Source organism: Lampris incognitus, chromosome 7 (assembly GCF_029633865.1).
Source record: "Lampris incognitus isolate fLamInc1 chromosome 7, fLamInc1.hap2, whole genome shotgun sequence".
In the NCBI taxonomy this organism is placed as follows: Eukaryota; Metazoa; Chordata; class Actinopteri; order Lampriformes; family Lampridae; genus Lampris; species Lampris incognitus.
The window spans coordinates 15,362,492-15,380,036 of record NC_079217.1 but is presented as its reverse complement, the minus strand read 5'-3'; the positions used below and the strand labels follow the sequence as shown (position 1 = coordinate 15,380,036).

The 17,545-nt window shown below is 46.2% G+C and overlaps 1 protein-coding gene across 1 annotated transcript in view; it reads left to right on the top strand.

Annotated features, from left to right (window-relative positions):
• robo1 (roundabout, axon guidance receptor, homolog 1 (Drosophila)) overlaps nucleotides 1–17,545 on the top strand; it is a 168,296-nt gene that overhangs the window by 108,381 nt on the left and 42,370 nt on the right. Inside the window, exons 3-5 of the mRNA XM_056284091.1 lie at nucleotides 4,086–4,243; nucleotides 15,356–15,476; nucleotides 17,386–17,524. Of these exons, the coding sequence (XP_056140066.1) occupies nucleotides 4,086–4,243; nucleotides 15,356–15,476; nucleotides 17,386–17,524 (418 nt within the window). The remainder of the gene's footprint in view (nucleotides 1–4,085; nucleotides 4,244–15,355; nucleotides 15,477–17,385; nucleotides 17,525–17,545) is intronic.

Here is a 17,545-nt window from a genome sequence, read left to right as displayed (position 1 = left end):
AACCGTTGGAACCGCAGACCAATAGAATTACAATGTTATCACTGTAAAAGCTCTCCAAGGCTGATTGCAGCCTCCCATATGGTTGCGTCCTTTGCAGTCAGGAAGGAGAACACCTTGTTGCCCAAGGCTGACTCTCACAGTATCTCGGTCTGTGCAGAACAGGCTGACCTTGCTAATACAGCGGGAGACAGTGTTTCTACAGATGGAGCTGGCACTCCAATGAGTCGGATGTTTGTCGTTCACGTTCTCATTCCTGGATGACCACATTTTGCTTTTGGTCCCATCGCATGAGCCCAGTCACCACGCAGCTGTACTTGAGAGTTTTGGTCTGGCGGTACTTGAGTTCTGCACTAGCGTATGCAGTGAGCTATGGTGCGTCAAGCGTAACTGAATCTCTGCCTCCGCCACTCAAAAATTGGGAATTTTTTTCCTTTTTTCTTTTTACACAAAACTTCCTCACATCAGAAGTGAGGTCAGCTGGCGTTTCAGCTGTTCGCATTGGAGGTGCGGAGCTGATAAAGACAAGGGAAGCCATTACCTCCCATCTACCTCTGAAACTACTTCCTACTGTGGGATTGGGTTTCTTCTCCAACTTGCAAGAGTCAAATAAGGTTGTATCTGGGCCCTGCATTGGCCAATTAAGTGCTTAAAGACTTCAGGAAAGAATTTGTAGGCTGTCAGTAGGTGAGGGCTCTCAGGGTGATCCTAACTTTGAACTGCGGTGGGGGCGCACCACAGCAACTTGACGCCAGTCGAGGGGTGTGAGACAATATACTGAGGATGTTCAATTCATTCTCCATATGAACAAAAAAAAGACGCGGTGATACACAGCAACCCAATCTTTACTCATACTATATACCCCCCCCCTTTTTTTTCTCCCCAATTGTACTTGGCCAAGTACCCTATTTTCTGAGCCTTTCCAGTCGCTGCTCCACCCCCTCTGCCGATCCGGGGAGGGCTGCAGACTACCACATGCCTCCTCGGATACATGTGGAGTCGCCAGCCGCTTGTATTCACCTGACAGTGAGGAGTTTAACCAGGAACTCGCTATTCCCCCCAGTTCCCCCTCCCCCCAGAACAGGCACCCCAACCGACCAGCGAAGGCGCTAGCGCAGCGACCGGGACACATACCCGCATCCGGCTTCCCACCTGCAGACACGGCCAATTGTGTCTGTAGGGATGCCTGACCAAGCCGGAGGTAACGTGGATTCGAACCAGCGATCCTGATGTTGGTAGGCAACGGAATAAACCGCTACGCTACCCGGACGCCCTTTTACCCATGCATACTTAATGAAAACCCAGCTTTCTCAGAAGCAAACTTAAGGCAGCAGTGCACAAGTACAAGTGATGAAGTTGCAGCTTGTCTTTTTTAGGCTCTTATCTTTTTACTGGGATGTGAGAAAGCAGCACAGGACGCAAGAGGTGAAGCTCTGTTGCAGAGCGATCCTAGACTAATGGGAGCATGTATGTGGCTTTATAGGCAGGGCACCTAACCACTCTTCAGTGTCTGGACAACGACCTTGCATATTTTGGGTGGTCTAAACTCGAGCCTGAAACTCACAAGCACTTGCTCCCATGCTGTTTTTACAGTATGCACGTACTGTGTACAGTGGAGCTGGGAAAATGATTACTGGCACACTGTTTGTGGATGGGAGATTGTTGCTTTTTCATTACTTTCTTTCCTCTCATAAATCTCTGGTTTATTTTTAACACCAGAGATATGGAAGCAGCACGCTGTATCTCTGACCCTCACAGGGTTGATCTCATTCATCAACCAGATGTCTGCCTCATGAATAGTAAATAAGGGAATTGTTGTGATTTTTGTTTTTACAGTAATCAAAGATAAACTAATATCCATTCTGCTAGGGTTAATTTGTGATGTTGGTGGTGGCTAATTTTATCGTTTTGTACTCTGAAATGAAACACTTTCACTCTTTTAAACCCCTCACATTTCTTCAGCGTCACGGTTCGTACCTATTAGACCTGAGAATGGCGGGCTGCAAGGGCTGTAGGCAACCAAGGAAAATCTTGGTTGACTGAAATCATACCTACTTTTCAAACAATCGATTGGTCGCAGGGGGAAAAAAATCTATACATTATTGTCTCTAGATTAGCTAAATTGCCCACATTGCACTGAGTGCACTCTACCTGGTGGCCCTATTAGCCTAAATGAATTGTAAGTAAACATAAAAGGCTAGTATTTGCAGCATATTAAATCATCTGTAACCTAATTATTTTATACTGAAATGATAACAACAGACTCAAGAGCCGCTCTGCATGGTGCACACCTGCCCATATTCATGATTTCTGAAAATTAAGCTATGTAAACTGGTGATCCCATCACAAGAACTATTGAGGAATGTGCAGAATAATTTTAAGCTAATTGTTTTTGGCTTATTTTATAATAATAATGATAATAATAATTGATAATAATAAACAGGGGCAGCACGGTGGGGCAGTGGTTAGCGCGGTCGCCTCACAGCAAGAAGGTCCTGGGTTCGAACCTCGGGGTTGTCCAAACTTGGGGGTCATCCCGGGTCGTCCTCTGTGTGGAGTTTGCATGTTCTCCCCGTGTCTGCGTGGGTTTCCTCCGGGTGCTCCGGTTCCCTCCTACAGTCCAAAGACATGTAGGTCAGGTGAATCGGCCGTACAAAAATATCCCTAGGTGTGTGCGTGTGTGCGTTTGTGTATGTGTGTGTGTGTGTGTGTGTGGGCCCTGTGATGGACTGGTGGCCTGTCCAGGGTGTCTCCCCACCTGCTGCCCAATGACTGCTGGGATGGGCTCCAGCATCCCACGACCCGAATTGGGATAAGCGGCTTGGATAATGGATGGATGGATGGATAATAAACAGGACCCTCCACTATTGTTCCAGCCCGTACTGTGTGACGTTATCACAAAAACACAAAATAGCCTATTAACTTAAAGCTTTTACTCTTAAATACAAAAAAACAAGTCCATTTTTAAAAATAATATTCATTTAACAAGCCAGCTAAAGGTGAGAACATTTTAGGCTATGTGGAGTAAGTTAGACCTAGCAGTCTCCCATTAGGTTGGACGAGGTCAAATTGTGTTGTCCCTCCGCCACCCAAAATAATGGATTAATCCTGGAAGGATATTGATGTAACACTTTTCTTCTTATGAAAGTAACACCGACGATTGTCCGACCAATGAGGATTTGGTCGGATGAGAGCATATCGACCTGCCAATCGACTGGGAGACTACAGCCCTGCAGGCTGCATGCTCCCCGGGTCAGCATAATAATAGCTACTGAAGTCATTGCTTGATGCCAGTCAGAGGTTGTTATTATTATTATTATTTTATTCAGTGGATTGCAACAAAGGCAGCGAAAGTCATTTCTAATAAAAACTTATTTCCTACCCAACCATCAGTACAGCAGCATTGGGGGGACTGGATTTACTGTAAATATTCATTCAGGTCAGGGTATCACGCTTGACTACACTCAGGGGGACCCAAACCTGATGTCTCTGGGGGAGATAAAGAGGGGATGATAGGAGGTTGATGTCTATAGGTGTACGTGTGTGTGTGTGTGTGTGTGTGTGGCCGGGAGGGGGGATGTTATGTAGGTGACAGGTCAAAACAATTACAGATGTTGATGGACACACCAGTACATGTAAGGTCACATAAGAAGACAGGCATTGTGTGTCCAACTGGCTGTTAAGTAACCACACAAACATGCTAAATATTGCTTGTCAATTTTTTTTCTGTGATTTTATTCATTTTGCTAATGTTTGCTACATGCTATGAGAAAGTCCACATATCGAATTGAGTTTTATACATGCAAAAGAAGCATGTGTATATATATATTCAGCAATTGAATCACAAGCGATATTGACATTTAGCAGTCAACTGCCACAATATTCTGTCATCCGTGCATAAGTAATTATATACACGCCAAGACACCATACCTCCTGTAGGCAACACGCTGCCTCCAAGTCTACAGGTTCAAACTGCTGGTTTAAGTGTTGTGCTTCTCTTGTGACCGTATGTTGGCTACCTGAAATGTTTTTTCAAGCGGTACAAGCATCTTGGTAAGCCTCTTTTCGCTCTCTGTGTCTCTCCACAGTACTGCGTGATGATTTCAGACAGAACCCTGCAGATGTGATCGTCGCAGCAGGTGAGCCAGCAGTCCTGGAGTGCCAGCCCCCACGTGGGCATCCTGAGCCCAGCATCTCATGGAAGAAAGATGGAACCAACATAGATGACCGGGATGAGAGGATCACTGTAAGTGAATAAGAGCTTTCTGCTCTTTATAATAACAATTCAACCATAATTGTCTAAATCTAATCCTTATCAGGGCACTGTTGTTACGACATTATTGAGCTCTGATGCTATTGAATCAGAATCAGAATCGGAATCATGTTTATTGGCTATGTAGGTTTGCACATATGTGGAATTTGATTCCAGTTTTATGGCTCTCTCAGACACATTTTGGACAGGGAAGATAGATGGTTTGAAAGAGGGGTGAAGGAAGCCATCTATGCAAAACTGGAAAAACCATCCCTCAACAGAGGAGGAGGTCTGCGACACCACCTATCTCCCACTTACAATGCCGTCCTTTCATCTCTACCCAGGAGACTCAAGAAGCTTAGCCTCCAAGAACAACAGTCGGTCACTAACGGCTCCAACGACTCATGACCACTGAATGGAGCACTAACGAAGTCGAAACTAACACCCCCAACGACCGTCGCTGCTTAACATCGGATCACAAAGAGCCGTGCACATCAATAGCGCTGATAACGACGGGCGTGGCTAAACATCGGAACACAAAAGAGCCACGCATATCAATACCTCTGATAACGACAGGCGTTGCTAAACATCGGAACACAAAAGAGCCACGCATATCAATACCTCCGATAACGACGGGCGTTGCTAAACATCGGAACACAAAGAGCCATGCACATCAATAGCTCTGATAACGACTCCAAAGAGGATAAATATCTGAGTTTCATCACCAGCCAGTCAGACTAGCTTGGTCTAGTCAGAAAGGCACGAACTGATGAAGCCTCTTGGATGAGAGGCGAAACGTCTTCACAGATATATACCAAGTCCAGTTGCACTTGAGTTAATTCCTTTGGATAACCATGACCTGGATGAATGAGAACATTCACAGACAAAAGGATTGACTTATACAGGCGAAATAAGAGGTGATAAAGTGCAAGGGGGCAGCACGGTGGTGCAGTGGTTAGTGGAGTCGCCTCACAGCAAGGTGGCCCTGGGTTCGAACCCCGGGGTTGTCCAACCTTGGGGGTCATCCCAGGTTGTCCACTGTGTGGAGTTTGCATGTTCTCCCCGTGTCTGCATGGGTTTCCTCCAGGTGCTCCAGTTTTCTCCCACAGTCCAAAGACATGTAGATCAGGTGACTTGGCAGTACTGAATTGTCCCTAGGTGTGAATGTGTCGGCCCTGTTATGGTCTGGCGGCCTGTCCAGAGTGTCTCCCTGCTTGCCGCCCAGTGATTGCTGGGACAGGCTCCAGAATCCAGCGACCCCTATCGGGATAAGCGGCTTGGATAATGGATGGATGGAAGGTGCAGTGGTGCAGAGAATATATATCAGAGATGCTGAAATAGATGTTAGTAGGTTACTTACATGCATGCCTGAGGTAGATGGACATGACAGAGTGTACCACTGTACGTGCAATGTACAGTACAGTATATACAAAATAGTTGGATTTATTGACAGTGTGAAGTGTTCATTTGAATGACAGCCCGCGGAAAGAAACTGTTTCTATATCTGGTTGTTTTGAGGTACATTGCTCTGTAGCAATGCAACATGCAAACTCCTCATCCTCTGTGTGGAGTTTGCATGTTCTCACCGTGTCTGTGTGGGTTTCCTCCGGGTGCTCTGGTTTCCTCCTACAGTCCAGGTCAGGTGAAACGGCATTACTAAATTGTCCCTAGGTGTGTGCGTGGGTGCATGCGTGTGTGTGTGTATGGAGGGGAGGGGGCTGTGTGATGGCCTGGCCGCCTGTCCCGGGTGTCTCCCCGCCTGCTGCCCAATGACTGCTGAGATAGGCTCCAGCATCCCCGCGACCCTGATGCTCTGTGGCTCTGCCAGAGGGGAGGAGTTGAAACAGGGTGTGATGGGTCTGCAGTGATGCTGCCTGCCCATTGAGGTTGCTTTATGTATTTGTCGATGGATTTAAACCCGTCAATTGAGAGAATGACCCGGGTGAGGCTGGTCATGTCATTTCTGCCTCATTGGTGTTTGTTGAGCGATTGATTCATTTGGCTCATTATTCACGTAGAGCAAGTACCAAACCGAAAGCAGCCAATTTGTGTGGCAACAACTTTTAATGAGCAAGGTATAGAATCAGCCTCGCTCCATTAGTCAGCAGCAGTGCATTGATTAGGGGTGGACTGCTGATGAAATCAGCCAGGAGATAGATGCATGGACTGGAGTCAGGAAACTAGCTTACTGAGATCAAAAGAAGAAGTTTGTTCTCAGCATCAGCAGCAGAAGCAGCAGAAGCAAAGTGCAAACAAGTCTTGACATCAGATTTAGAGCCACACCAACCACCAATCAGTCCGCTTTAATGAAGACGGTTGCACACCCAGCACAACATCAATCGGATCTGTACACTTTCTTACCAGCGTTTTGGCCTTGATAGTGTCATCAGGAGCTGGTTCAACCAAACACAGCCTGCTCTGTGGTCATTGGGAAGCCGTTGATTCCCAGTTCTTGCATTTCATTATGCTGAGTGGATGTGTGCTTTAGGGGTGGAAAGGCAGAGTGAGTCAGAGTTGGATCACAAAAGCAGGGGGGGTGAGGAGGAGGTTGTTTACAGTAGGTCTGGATTTCATTCTCCCAATTTGACTCATGGGGTTTAAGGTACTCGCTGCTTATTGGACAGTTGTTAAGGTAGTTTGACCCTAAATGGCTAACCGTGGTCTGCTTTAGAGTGCAGCCATGGAGCACAAAATCTCCCCGAGGCGATCAATACAACCTTCTAATGATTATGTCTTACCCCTCTTGCCTGGACTGGTTGTATGTCAATACATTTTCATTACCAACCAAGTCAAAACAGTGATTTATCACAGTTGGCTGTCTTTGGGGGGAGATCATACATGACTAAACACGGGGCCTTCGCTCAGTGAGGGTTGGTTGAGGTTGGGCAAATGAGCCGTAATCACAGCTCAAACTCATAAACAGTGCGAGCTCTCGACTCTCTTCCTCCCAGCTGGTGAGATCCACGGGCGGAAGATTAAGAGGCCGTGTCCAGCTGCTGAGCAGTATAATTGAAAGAAACAAGCGCATAATCTGGCTTGAATTGAATTAAATCACATCAGGTGCCTGAAGTCAGTCAGTAGTTACTGATAAACACAGAACCTTGAAACAACCACCTGAACTCCTGGGTTTTCGGTTGCTTGAATATTTCTTTCTGTAAGTTTTCATATTGTGCAGAGTAGATTGTGTGTACAGACGGCTGAATGCCTCCTTACCCGTCCTTCACATCACAACTGCTGCCACACAGGATGATGTATTGTGCTCAGCAACATTTAGCAAACCAGGGCTTTCACTTTGTTTCTTGAATTGCATCATTATATATATAATGAATGAATGATGATTTATTATTTATATATATGACTGCTGGGATAGGCTCCAGCTTCCCGCGACCCTACATAGGATAAGTAATGGATGGATGGATATATGTGTGTGTGTGTGTGTATATATATATATATATATATATATATATATATATATATATATATATATATATATATATATATTAGCAGCTGATGAGTGCGCAACGCACTAAACAAGCTTTTACTGCTATGTATTAAGTTTTTTTCCTGCATCTGAAGTGATATTCCGCTCTTCATTAGTTGAGCACTTCTATCAACACCATTGACGGTTTCCGGAAAAGAAACGCTATATATATGTGTGTGTGTGTGTGTGTGTGTGTGTGTGTGTGTGTGTGTGCGCCCTTGGTCTCCCATAAAATGAAAAACACTTTTTAAGGTGTGGGTGCCAGAGGGTTATCAAATCAGTCTCATAAAATCAGTCTCATAAATGTATTAACCATTCATTTTGCTGTTCAGTAGTTATAATTGAACCATTCAGTTTGATGGAATGGATTGAATAATCAATGTTGCACCAATTGAAGTACTGTAGTTGGCAGAGGATGGCTTTGGTGAATACTGTCACAAAACAGGCAGGACGCCTTACTTGAAAACAATTTATTAGAACATCCATCCATTCATCCGTTATCTGAACCGCTTATCCTGCTCTCAGGGTCGCGGGGATGCTGGAGCCTATCCCAGCAGTCGTTGTGCGGCAGGTGGGGAGACACCCTGGACAGGCCGCCAGACCATCACAGGGCTTTATTAGAACAATCAATTGAAAAGAAAGAAAATTGACTAATACTGATCAGTTACAATCAGCAATTGAGCGGCAGTGTGATTGATGATCAAGGCACAAAAGGTGATATGAGGTACTGAGGCGGTGCAAATATTGTGTGTCTGTGTGTGTGTGTGTGTGCACTAAAAGGGGGAACGCATGTGTGTGCGCGCGTGTGTATGTGCTGCCACACACTGGAGAGAGGTTTGTGTGTGTGTGTGTGTGTGCGTGCGTGCGTGCGCATGTAGCATTTCTGCACGCTGCTTGGCACCGAAAGGAGGAAGTGTGTGTGTGTGTGTGTGTGTGTAAGACTATGTGCTGGTGCGCAGGGGGAAAGCAGGTGATAAAGTTAAGACAGAGAGTTAGGGAGGGAGGGAGGGAGGGAGGGAGAGAGAGCGAGATAGAGAGAGATCACGTGCACAATCTACCAAGGTAGCAAACAAACGAATCAAAATGAAAGTTGCAAAGGAACAAAAGAAAGTAGACCGTCAGTCTAGCAAACTCTTTGTGGATCAGTGTGTGCAGCTGAATAGCAAATTAATTTAAATAACAGTACTTTTCTCAAGTAACAAGGGAAGATTCAAACAAAACAAAACAAAAATCAAAGGAAAAGAAAAAAGAAAACTGGGGCGTCCGGGTGGCGTGGCGATCTATTCTGTTGCCTACCAACACGGGGATCGCTGGTTCGAATCCCCGTGTTACCTCCTGCTTGGTTGGGCGTCCCTACAGACACAATTGGCCGTGTCTGTGGGTGGGAAGCCGGATGTGGGTATGTGTCCTGGGCAGTCGGGGCACCTGTTCGGGGGGGGAGGGGGAACTTGGGGGGGGGGGGGGTAGCATGATCCTCCCACGTGCTACGTCCCCCTGGTGAAACTCCTCACTGTCAAGTAAAAAAAAGCGGCTGGGGCCACTGCCCTAGCGCCTCCTCTGGTTGGTCGGGGTGCCAGGGGGGAGGGGGAACTGGGGGGAATAGCGTGATCCTCCCCCCCTGGTGAAACTCCTCACTGTCAGTTGGGGAGAAAAGGGGGGGAAAATAAAAACAAAATTAAAACTAACAATCTGCCTATGTAACACTTCCTATGTGAGTCATAGTGGGTATCTGGATCACGGATGATTTCAACTAACAACACTTTTCCCACTTGAGATAATGAGACCAACTATTATAACGACCTCTGCCACTTAAACCACGAAGGCTAGGTGTTGCAACTACACCATTAAGACCAGCTAAGCCCAGATACCGGCCTTATTTGAAATCGCTCTTCTGCGGCGATCAGAGTTGCATCCTTTGTTGTCCAGTGTCGAAGCGCAGGTTCACGAACCAACAAAGTCTCTTCTCCCCTGGCAGCTCGTCGGCTGAAAATCCTCAGTGCTCCATCTGTCATCCGGTGGTCTTGAAGGAGTCCAAGTTGTGACTGCATCGACGTCGAAATGAAAGGGATCCGGTCGCCTTCTCTTTCTGTGGAAACCGCGTGGCTTGCAGGAAAGGTTAACTGGTAATCATGGCCAGTTAGCGGATGAACAAGATTATGTTATCTTCCAATAAAACCAGGGCCAGCGGTAATGCGACGACACGTGGTCCTTAGTTCTCGTTACTCCGTGGGAGAGAGGATCTCTAAATGTGTAGTGTGCACAATCCTACATGAAAGAGGACGAATTTCAATTCTCCTGCTGTTTTAAGGGCGAATTTGCACCCCCGGATTCAGTATCACTGTAACCAATGATGTTACAGTGAAAGGTGAGGCAGCGGGTGGTGATCACCTGTGTGGTTGAGCAGGGAGTTATGGGTATTGTAGTCCATGGGGCAGCACCTGTCCCTACATAGGTCACCAAGTGATGATTAACCACAATGTCTCTTGTCATCAGCACTGATTATCATCAACTGGAAGACTGGCCTCATAATGCTGACTGTAGCCTGGTAGAGGAGAGGTGCCTTGAGGATAAACCACTGATGTTTCTACTCAGCACAATGCGGAGTTCCCTTCATATGGCCATTCTAATTAGGCTATGTTCACACCCCCCCCCAAATAGTGGGCTCACTAGCCAGTTCTGTTGTTTATAAATAATTTCCACAAGAACCTCTGTTCTGCCCCATGCATGGTGGAAGTGAAGACATACTTTCACTGTTTTATTTTTGATTCTGTACAGCGACGTGCGAAATCCCTAAAGTAAATGATATCTGCAATGCTATAGTAGGGTAAAACAGGCCGGTCGGCTGGAGGTTTGGTCCTTGTAGCCTGCAGCAGTGCTGGGTCTCGTAAAGAATTGAAAACCGAGTCTGCCTGGTCAGTTATGGATTTAACAGCACCGCCTGGGCCAGCTTGCATTGCTCACTGTAAAGTGCCTGGTGAAGAAGAGATCTTGCAGAATGACTACTCACACATGAGCACTTTTAAAGTAACACTACACATAAAGTATGGCCATCCGTGTGTAATTGACTTGGCTGACAGATGGGAGAATGGAAGGTGTCACATCGTGGCTTGCGATGAAAGCTCATGCTGTATTCTGAAAAGGCCGATGGTGAGAGAATATCCGGAGCGTGTTTATGGTGTTGGAGGCTCAGTGTGAGGAAACGGAGGCTTGTAGGAGGGGAAGCGGAGGGTGGAGGATGTCCATGCCTCCATAATCTGATGAACAGCTGAGCTCATCAAAGGGCTCCTCAACCAGGCTGCATTGTTGTGTTTCGTTGAGACCACCCTACCGCCACCACTCAACATGCTGGAACGTGCCGTTTCCTTGGTGATCGCTGGTGATTGGAGCGAGCTTCCAAACCACCTGCAAGCGGAGGTTTTATTCTCGGCCCTGCACTGGACTCGGCCGGGTTCGAGTACACAAGTAAACTTCAAAGCGATAGAGACATTGGAGTGACCAGCACTTATATTTTCCATTCTATTTCCGTCAGTTGTGTATAAACACCAGTGGAATACTGCGTTCCGTTTAAACATATTCGTTTCTGCATGTGGCGAGGTATTGGCAAGTCTCCCACTCAGCTATAGTAACAAGAATGTAAGGCCTTGTGTCGAGAAGTGGTGCTGTGCAGCTATCAGCAGCTCAGCTCATTCCTCACACACCTTTGTTGAACAGGTCTGACAGGAACAATGAGGGCTGGATAAAGGAACAGAAAGCACAGGGGAAAAAAATGCAGCTGATATTTTGAGGCAGAGCAATCGTGGTCCGAGAGAGGAAATCAGTCAGGAGCATCCCAAATAGCCGACATGCGGAGAGCATTGTCTTCTGTGCTGTTGTGTTGTTGTGGCTAATTATCAGGCTGGAAAATGAACTGCTGTGTGAATACAAACTGAGTGCATGCTGAATAGGGCCTTTGCATTATCAGCAATGCCAAATGACATGAGACAAAAGGCAGAAGGATATAGCCATCTCCCTGTTATGCAGGGATAATGGTCCGATTGTCGAGGTTTTCAGCAGCTTCTGTGCTGTGCTGTGCTGTGCTGTGCTGTGTTTGTCCGTAGAGGAAAGGCATGGAGAGAAAAAGAGAATCGCTGCCACTTTCATTCACTCTAGGCCAGTCTCAAAAGCCCTTGCTGCTCCAGCACCCCAAATATGCCTTTAGAGAATGGGAAAGCACCGCATCCACACAGAGGTGAGAAAATGGATGGGGTAGACTTTGCTTAAATTGGATCCTTATGTCAAAGCCCTGTGGAACCAAACAGTACGCACCCCCTTCTCTCTGGTGTATGGGCTGACCTGACCTTGGGCCTTTGTGAGTGTCACAGTGTTTTAGCTGTTAAGCCTTTCCTCAAACAAACAGTAACATAATGACACTTCAAACCCCTCCAGCACTACGGGGTGCCCTAAATGAGCCAGCCCTCTGCAGTCTCTTCATGTAGCCTTGTTTTTTTTTTATTATTTTTTTTTTAACCATGAATATTAAATAGTTGTGAGGGGCTTAGGAATGCCTCAGAACCCAAAGAAATGTGTCCGGTTGTGAAGTGGGTAGAGTTGCCCCTCAAGGACCCTTGGCTTCCCCAGCTACTCTTTTAAAGCTACAAATTCCAGGAGGTTTTTGTTTTTTGTTTTTGTTTTTTTTTGTCTGTGTCAAGATTTGAATTATACCATGACTATATATCCCTTTTATACCAAAATTTTGGGTTCATACCAGGATCGCCTTTGGTGTTAAAGGGTCTGTGGCTCAAAATTCAAGGAAATCTTTGTGCATAGCACAGCAATCCTTCCGGACATTGGCACAGTGTTTCCTTGGTATTATGTCAGTGTGAAAGGCTCCCACAGAATCCCAGCGGTTGCAAGTTCAATGTGTTGTGTTTGACACATTTCATTAAAGAACCAAGAACCGGGGCGTCCGGGTAGCGTGGCGATCTATTCCATTGTCTACCAACACAGGGATCGGCAGTTCAAATCCCTGTGTTACCTCTGGCTTGGGCGGGCATCCCTACAGACACAATTGGCCATGTTGGCGGGTGGGAAGCCAGATGTGGGTATGTGTCCTGGTCGCTGCACTAGCGCCTCCTCTGGTCGGTCGGGGGCACCTGTTCAGGGTGGAGGGGGAACTGAGGGGAATAGCGTGATCCTCCCACGTGCTACATCCCCATGGCAAAACTCCTCACTGTCAGGTGAAAAGAAGCAGCTGGTGATTCCACATGTATTGAATGAGGTATGTGGTAGTCTGCAGTCCACCCTGCCTCGGCAGAGGGGGTGGAGCAGCGACCGGGACAGCCCGGAAGAGTGGGGAAATTAGCCGGATATAATTGGGGAGAAAAAGGGGTAAAAATCAAAAAAAAAAAAAAAGAGAACCAGATGGAATTGCAATCAAAGGACAGGATGGGCATGACTTGACTTTACTACAGGGATTTGCTGGTGTCTGTGAAAAGCCGATTTTCATCAACAGTTATTGGTGGTTCAAATCCCCATGTTACCTTCGGCTTGGTCGGGTGTCCCTACAGACACAATTGGCCATGTCGGCGGCTGGGAAGCCAGATGTGGGTATGTGTCCTGGTCACTGCACTAGCACCTCCTCTGGTCGGTCGGGGGCGCCTGTTCGGGTTGGAGGGGGAACTGGGGGGAATAGCGTGATCCTCCCATGTGCTACATCCCCCTGGCAAAACTGCTCACTGTCAGGTGAAAAGAAGCGGCTGGTGACTCCACATGTATCGGAGGAGGCATGTGGTAGTCTGCAGCCCTCCCCGGATTGGCAGAGGGAGTGCAGCAGTGACCAGGACAGCTCAGCAGGGGGGGGGGGGGGTAATTGGCCGAATGCAACTGGGGAGAAAGGGGGGGGGGCGATTTCCAGGATAAAGCCTGAACTGACTTGGCTGTGTGAACAGGGGTTTTATCAACAATTCCAGCATCTGAAACCCAGTGAAATACCTAGATGTTGATACAAAAGAGGCTGAAGACTGTAAATTGGTAGAACCATTATCGACAAAATACTGCTCTTAAAATATTCCCGACTCAGGATTTAAAAACATGCTGAGTAAATCTGAGTGAAAGTTCTAAATTCCAGCAAAATACAGAAAGCGGACAGTGGCTTTTAAACTTATAGACGCTCAATGATTGACTGATTCACGTTTGCTTGTGGAAAGCCTTTCGTCACCTGGTTTCTCTAAAAGGACTTTTTTTCCAAGTAGTGTCCATGTAACTTCTGTAAAACTACTCTCAAGGACAAAGTTTTGATTTGTTGGGATTGCAAAATGTGCTGATCCTTGTTAGAATTCAAGTGCAAAACACAAGTGGGAAGTAATCAAGTTAATGCCCTACATTTCAGTGCCGAGATCACCTACAGCGCTCTGAGGTTACTACCCACAGCATGGGTATATGAGGTTTTTACCATTGTGAATTAGAGTTGAAATTTGACTGTATTTTATATTTCATAGCATGCAATAAAGAGAACATAAAATACATGTTGGAGGGCTTGGATAAAACCCCTGGATTCTAGACAAAAGCAGTTTTTGAGTGCTTACAAAATGGTGTGTGCCTCAGTTAAATACACACCTCAGTAGGTTTCTAATAAGGGGATCGATTACATGCGTGCGGGAGGGGGTCCCATTCTTGTGGGCTGAGGTGTGCATTTAGAACCTTAAACCCCCATCAGAGCAAGCGGATCAGCAATGCACCGCACCATTGTGTGTCCCTGCTCTGACTGGCATGGTTGTCAGCTGAGAGAGGGGCTCTGGGCAGGCTGCTCTGGGGCCAAGGTGGCCTCTCACTGCCTGAGAACAAAGCACCCCCTCTGGCTTGTAATCAAAGCCCTGGGAAATAACAGACATCGCATTCACCTGGAAGAACACACACTGGCTATTTGATGAGTGCACCTTCGGCTGTGCGTGGATGTATGTTCACTTTCTCTCACTCAAGGGTGTATGTGCAGATAAGGAAATTTGTGGAAGAGCATGCCTGTCTGGAATGTTCGCCACTTCGGAGGATGTAGTCGTCTATGAGCTCTTGGTGACCAATGCAGAAGTGCTTCTATTCTTGCAGGGTGTTCCCTCAAGGAACTGTGGTTTTGTTGGATTCAGAAAATGATTTCTGGCTAAATTTACCCTGAGGAGGAGCAGGCTGGCTGATAAAGTGATTCATACCACAAATGGAAGTAATGTGGGAACAGCACATGATGGCCAGCAAATCATGGAAGCCCTGTTCGTCTCTATCTCTGTGTTGTTTTCCCATGTGTCACAGTCAGCAGTGCAGTAATTTAAATTCCCCCCCTTCCTTTTGAAGCACAGCATTTCACCTTTTTTTCTAAGAAGTACTTGACAAATAATGAATTGATTCTGATCCTAAAAAAGGTCCTTTTCCAGTATAGCATATTATGACAGACTGCATTTCATCATGGTGTTTTAATTGATCTTTGTAAGTAAATGCTTACAGGAAATACTGCAAGAAATGTAAGATTATTTTTGTAATGTCTAAACTATCCCTTTCTGTTCTCTCCACCTCAACCCTTGGATCCTGGTCCCTCGCAGCACACTCTCTCTGCAGCATTGATCTCTTCAGCTATTTTCAATTTTTCCTTTGTTTGTCAGATACGTGGAGGGAAGCTAATGATCACCAATGCCAGGAAGAGTGATGCTGGGAAATATGTGTGCGTGGGCACCAACATGGTCGGTGAACGGGAAAGTGAAATAGCTGAACTTACTGTACTGGGTACGTAACCTCGTTTTGTCTCTTATTATTTTTATCTCCTATCTATCTTTTTACTTGTCTTCACCTCCACCCCAGAAACATGTTCACCTATGCGCGACACCTCTATCTTCTCTGTTTGTCTACAGTGAGAAACAGGGTCCAGATGTTAAGCATTGAGAGTTTGTATCTCCCCAAGAAACTAAATGGTGTCAGTGACCCTTATCAGAGAGGGTGTGAGATGACCCCCCGATCTCACACTTAACTATGAATCCCACACTGACCTCATCAGTCCCGTTCCCCTGACCAGCTGTACCCTATTTCACATGAGTGACCTTTAACCCTTCAGCTCCTTCAATGTCCCAGTATAGAGAATGTTCAGACTGCCAAATTAACGACCATCTTTCCTTACTTCCTCTCCCTGTAGATCTTTAGTAATATCTTGAAGAAGGAACAGTGACAGAGCCTGGATAGTCTTTTCTCGTGAGATAAATAACTAGCATACAGAAATAATACTGTCAGGGCTTCAAAGGGACCAGCTCACAGCTATTGCCTTTGCCGGCGCTGAAAAATGAAGACGATGCAGAATTGCCAAAAAATTGCAGTCCTTCAAATGGCCACTTGAGGCTAGCTCCAAAAGCTGGTCAATCTCCATAGACCCCCATTTTAAAACGCCCAACTTTACAGCAGAACATGCTTACAGCCTGGTACCAAAACGATTTTGGTTTCTATAGCTAGTTTCCCCGTTCAAGACAACTGTACGGGGGTGAATTTTTATATCACTCAGACCCGTTTACATTATATTAAAGGTTTGACGTTATGCATAATTAGGGGTGTATCTGCGTTGAGTGACAGGTGTGTCAGGACCTGGTCGTAACGCTTATTCATATCACTTGAGTACATTTTGATAACCGTGAACTTGCTTTTTGGGTGTTGTCCAGTTGATAATCTATCCATGTAAGAATTATTGTTTCATTGAATCTCTCACACTAATATTAATCGTGTGAAGCAACCATTTCGAGTTGGTCTTGTTGTCTTAGCGTGCGATAAATTTGAAATGAGCTGCAGGAAATGCCCAATTGAGACTCGTGAAACTTGTATCGTAGTTGATAATCTATCCATGTAAAACATTGTTTTTTCCCCCCAGCGAATCTCTTATTTACAATAATATTGTTTATGTGAAACAGCCATTTCGAGTGATCTTTTTGTTTTAGCGTGCGATAAACTTCGAGTGCGACCTCGCACGGCGGAGCCAGTACAATCAGTTTGCCGGCGAGGTTGTGGGCGGGCATAGCGTCCTCGGTTTCTCAGTCAGCGCCACCCTTTTGTCCAAATATGGTTACATCCGGTTAAAACCCCAAGATGGCAGCGGGACCGGGCGACATATAAAATGCAACTTGATTGACATCACTGAGTCTACGTCCATTATTTTATACAGTCTATGGTCAACATCATACAGTAGAAATTCCAACAGCTCTTGTTTCATATTAGGAAGTTACGGCGGCCAGAAGGGGATGTGAAGAAAGCTGTGACTTTTGAGTTCTGGGAAATGTATATAAATAAACATCGGAGGAGGAAGAAATTAAAGCCACCGCAAAATCTACTAAGTGCTCCCTTTGCAGCCTTAGTGTGCGCTTGTGTGTTGGGATTGGTTTCGAGAGAGGCAGTTGGACCTTGATTTAAGATGGCTGGGTTTAGCAAGCTGGCTACTTCTTTTCATTGGGCTCAGTTCAGGTTTAAATTGGATTTCCAACTCAGCTGTAAAACCTGGGAACCCGAGGACAACACTAGAATATGTTGAATGCGAGATATGACTCAGATCCAGAGATCTGAGATGTGATCATAAAAACACACCAAAGCTGTTGCCCTGTGCAACTATACCCCGTCCAGCGTTTGCTGATGTGAATGAGAAGTTGTGTTTTTGTTTATGTAGAGCGTCCCAGCTTCGTGCGTCGCCCTGGCAGCCAGGTGGTGTTGGTCGACCAGAGTGTAGAGTTTAGGTGCGAAGCCCGCGGTGACCCAGTTCCCACCGTACGCTGGAGGAAAGAGGATGGAGACCTGCCGAAGGGAAGGTATGACTCATCATCTGTGCC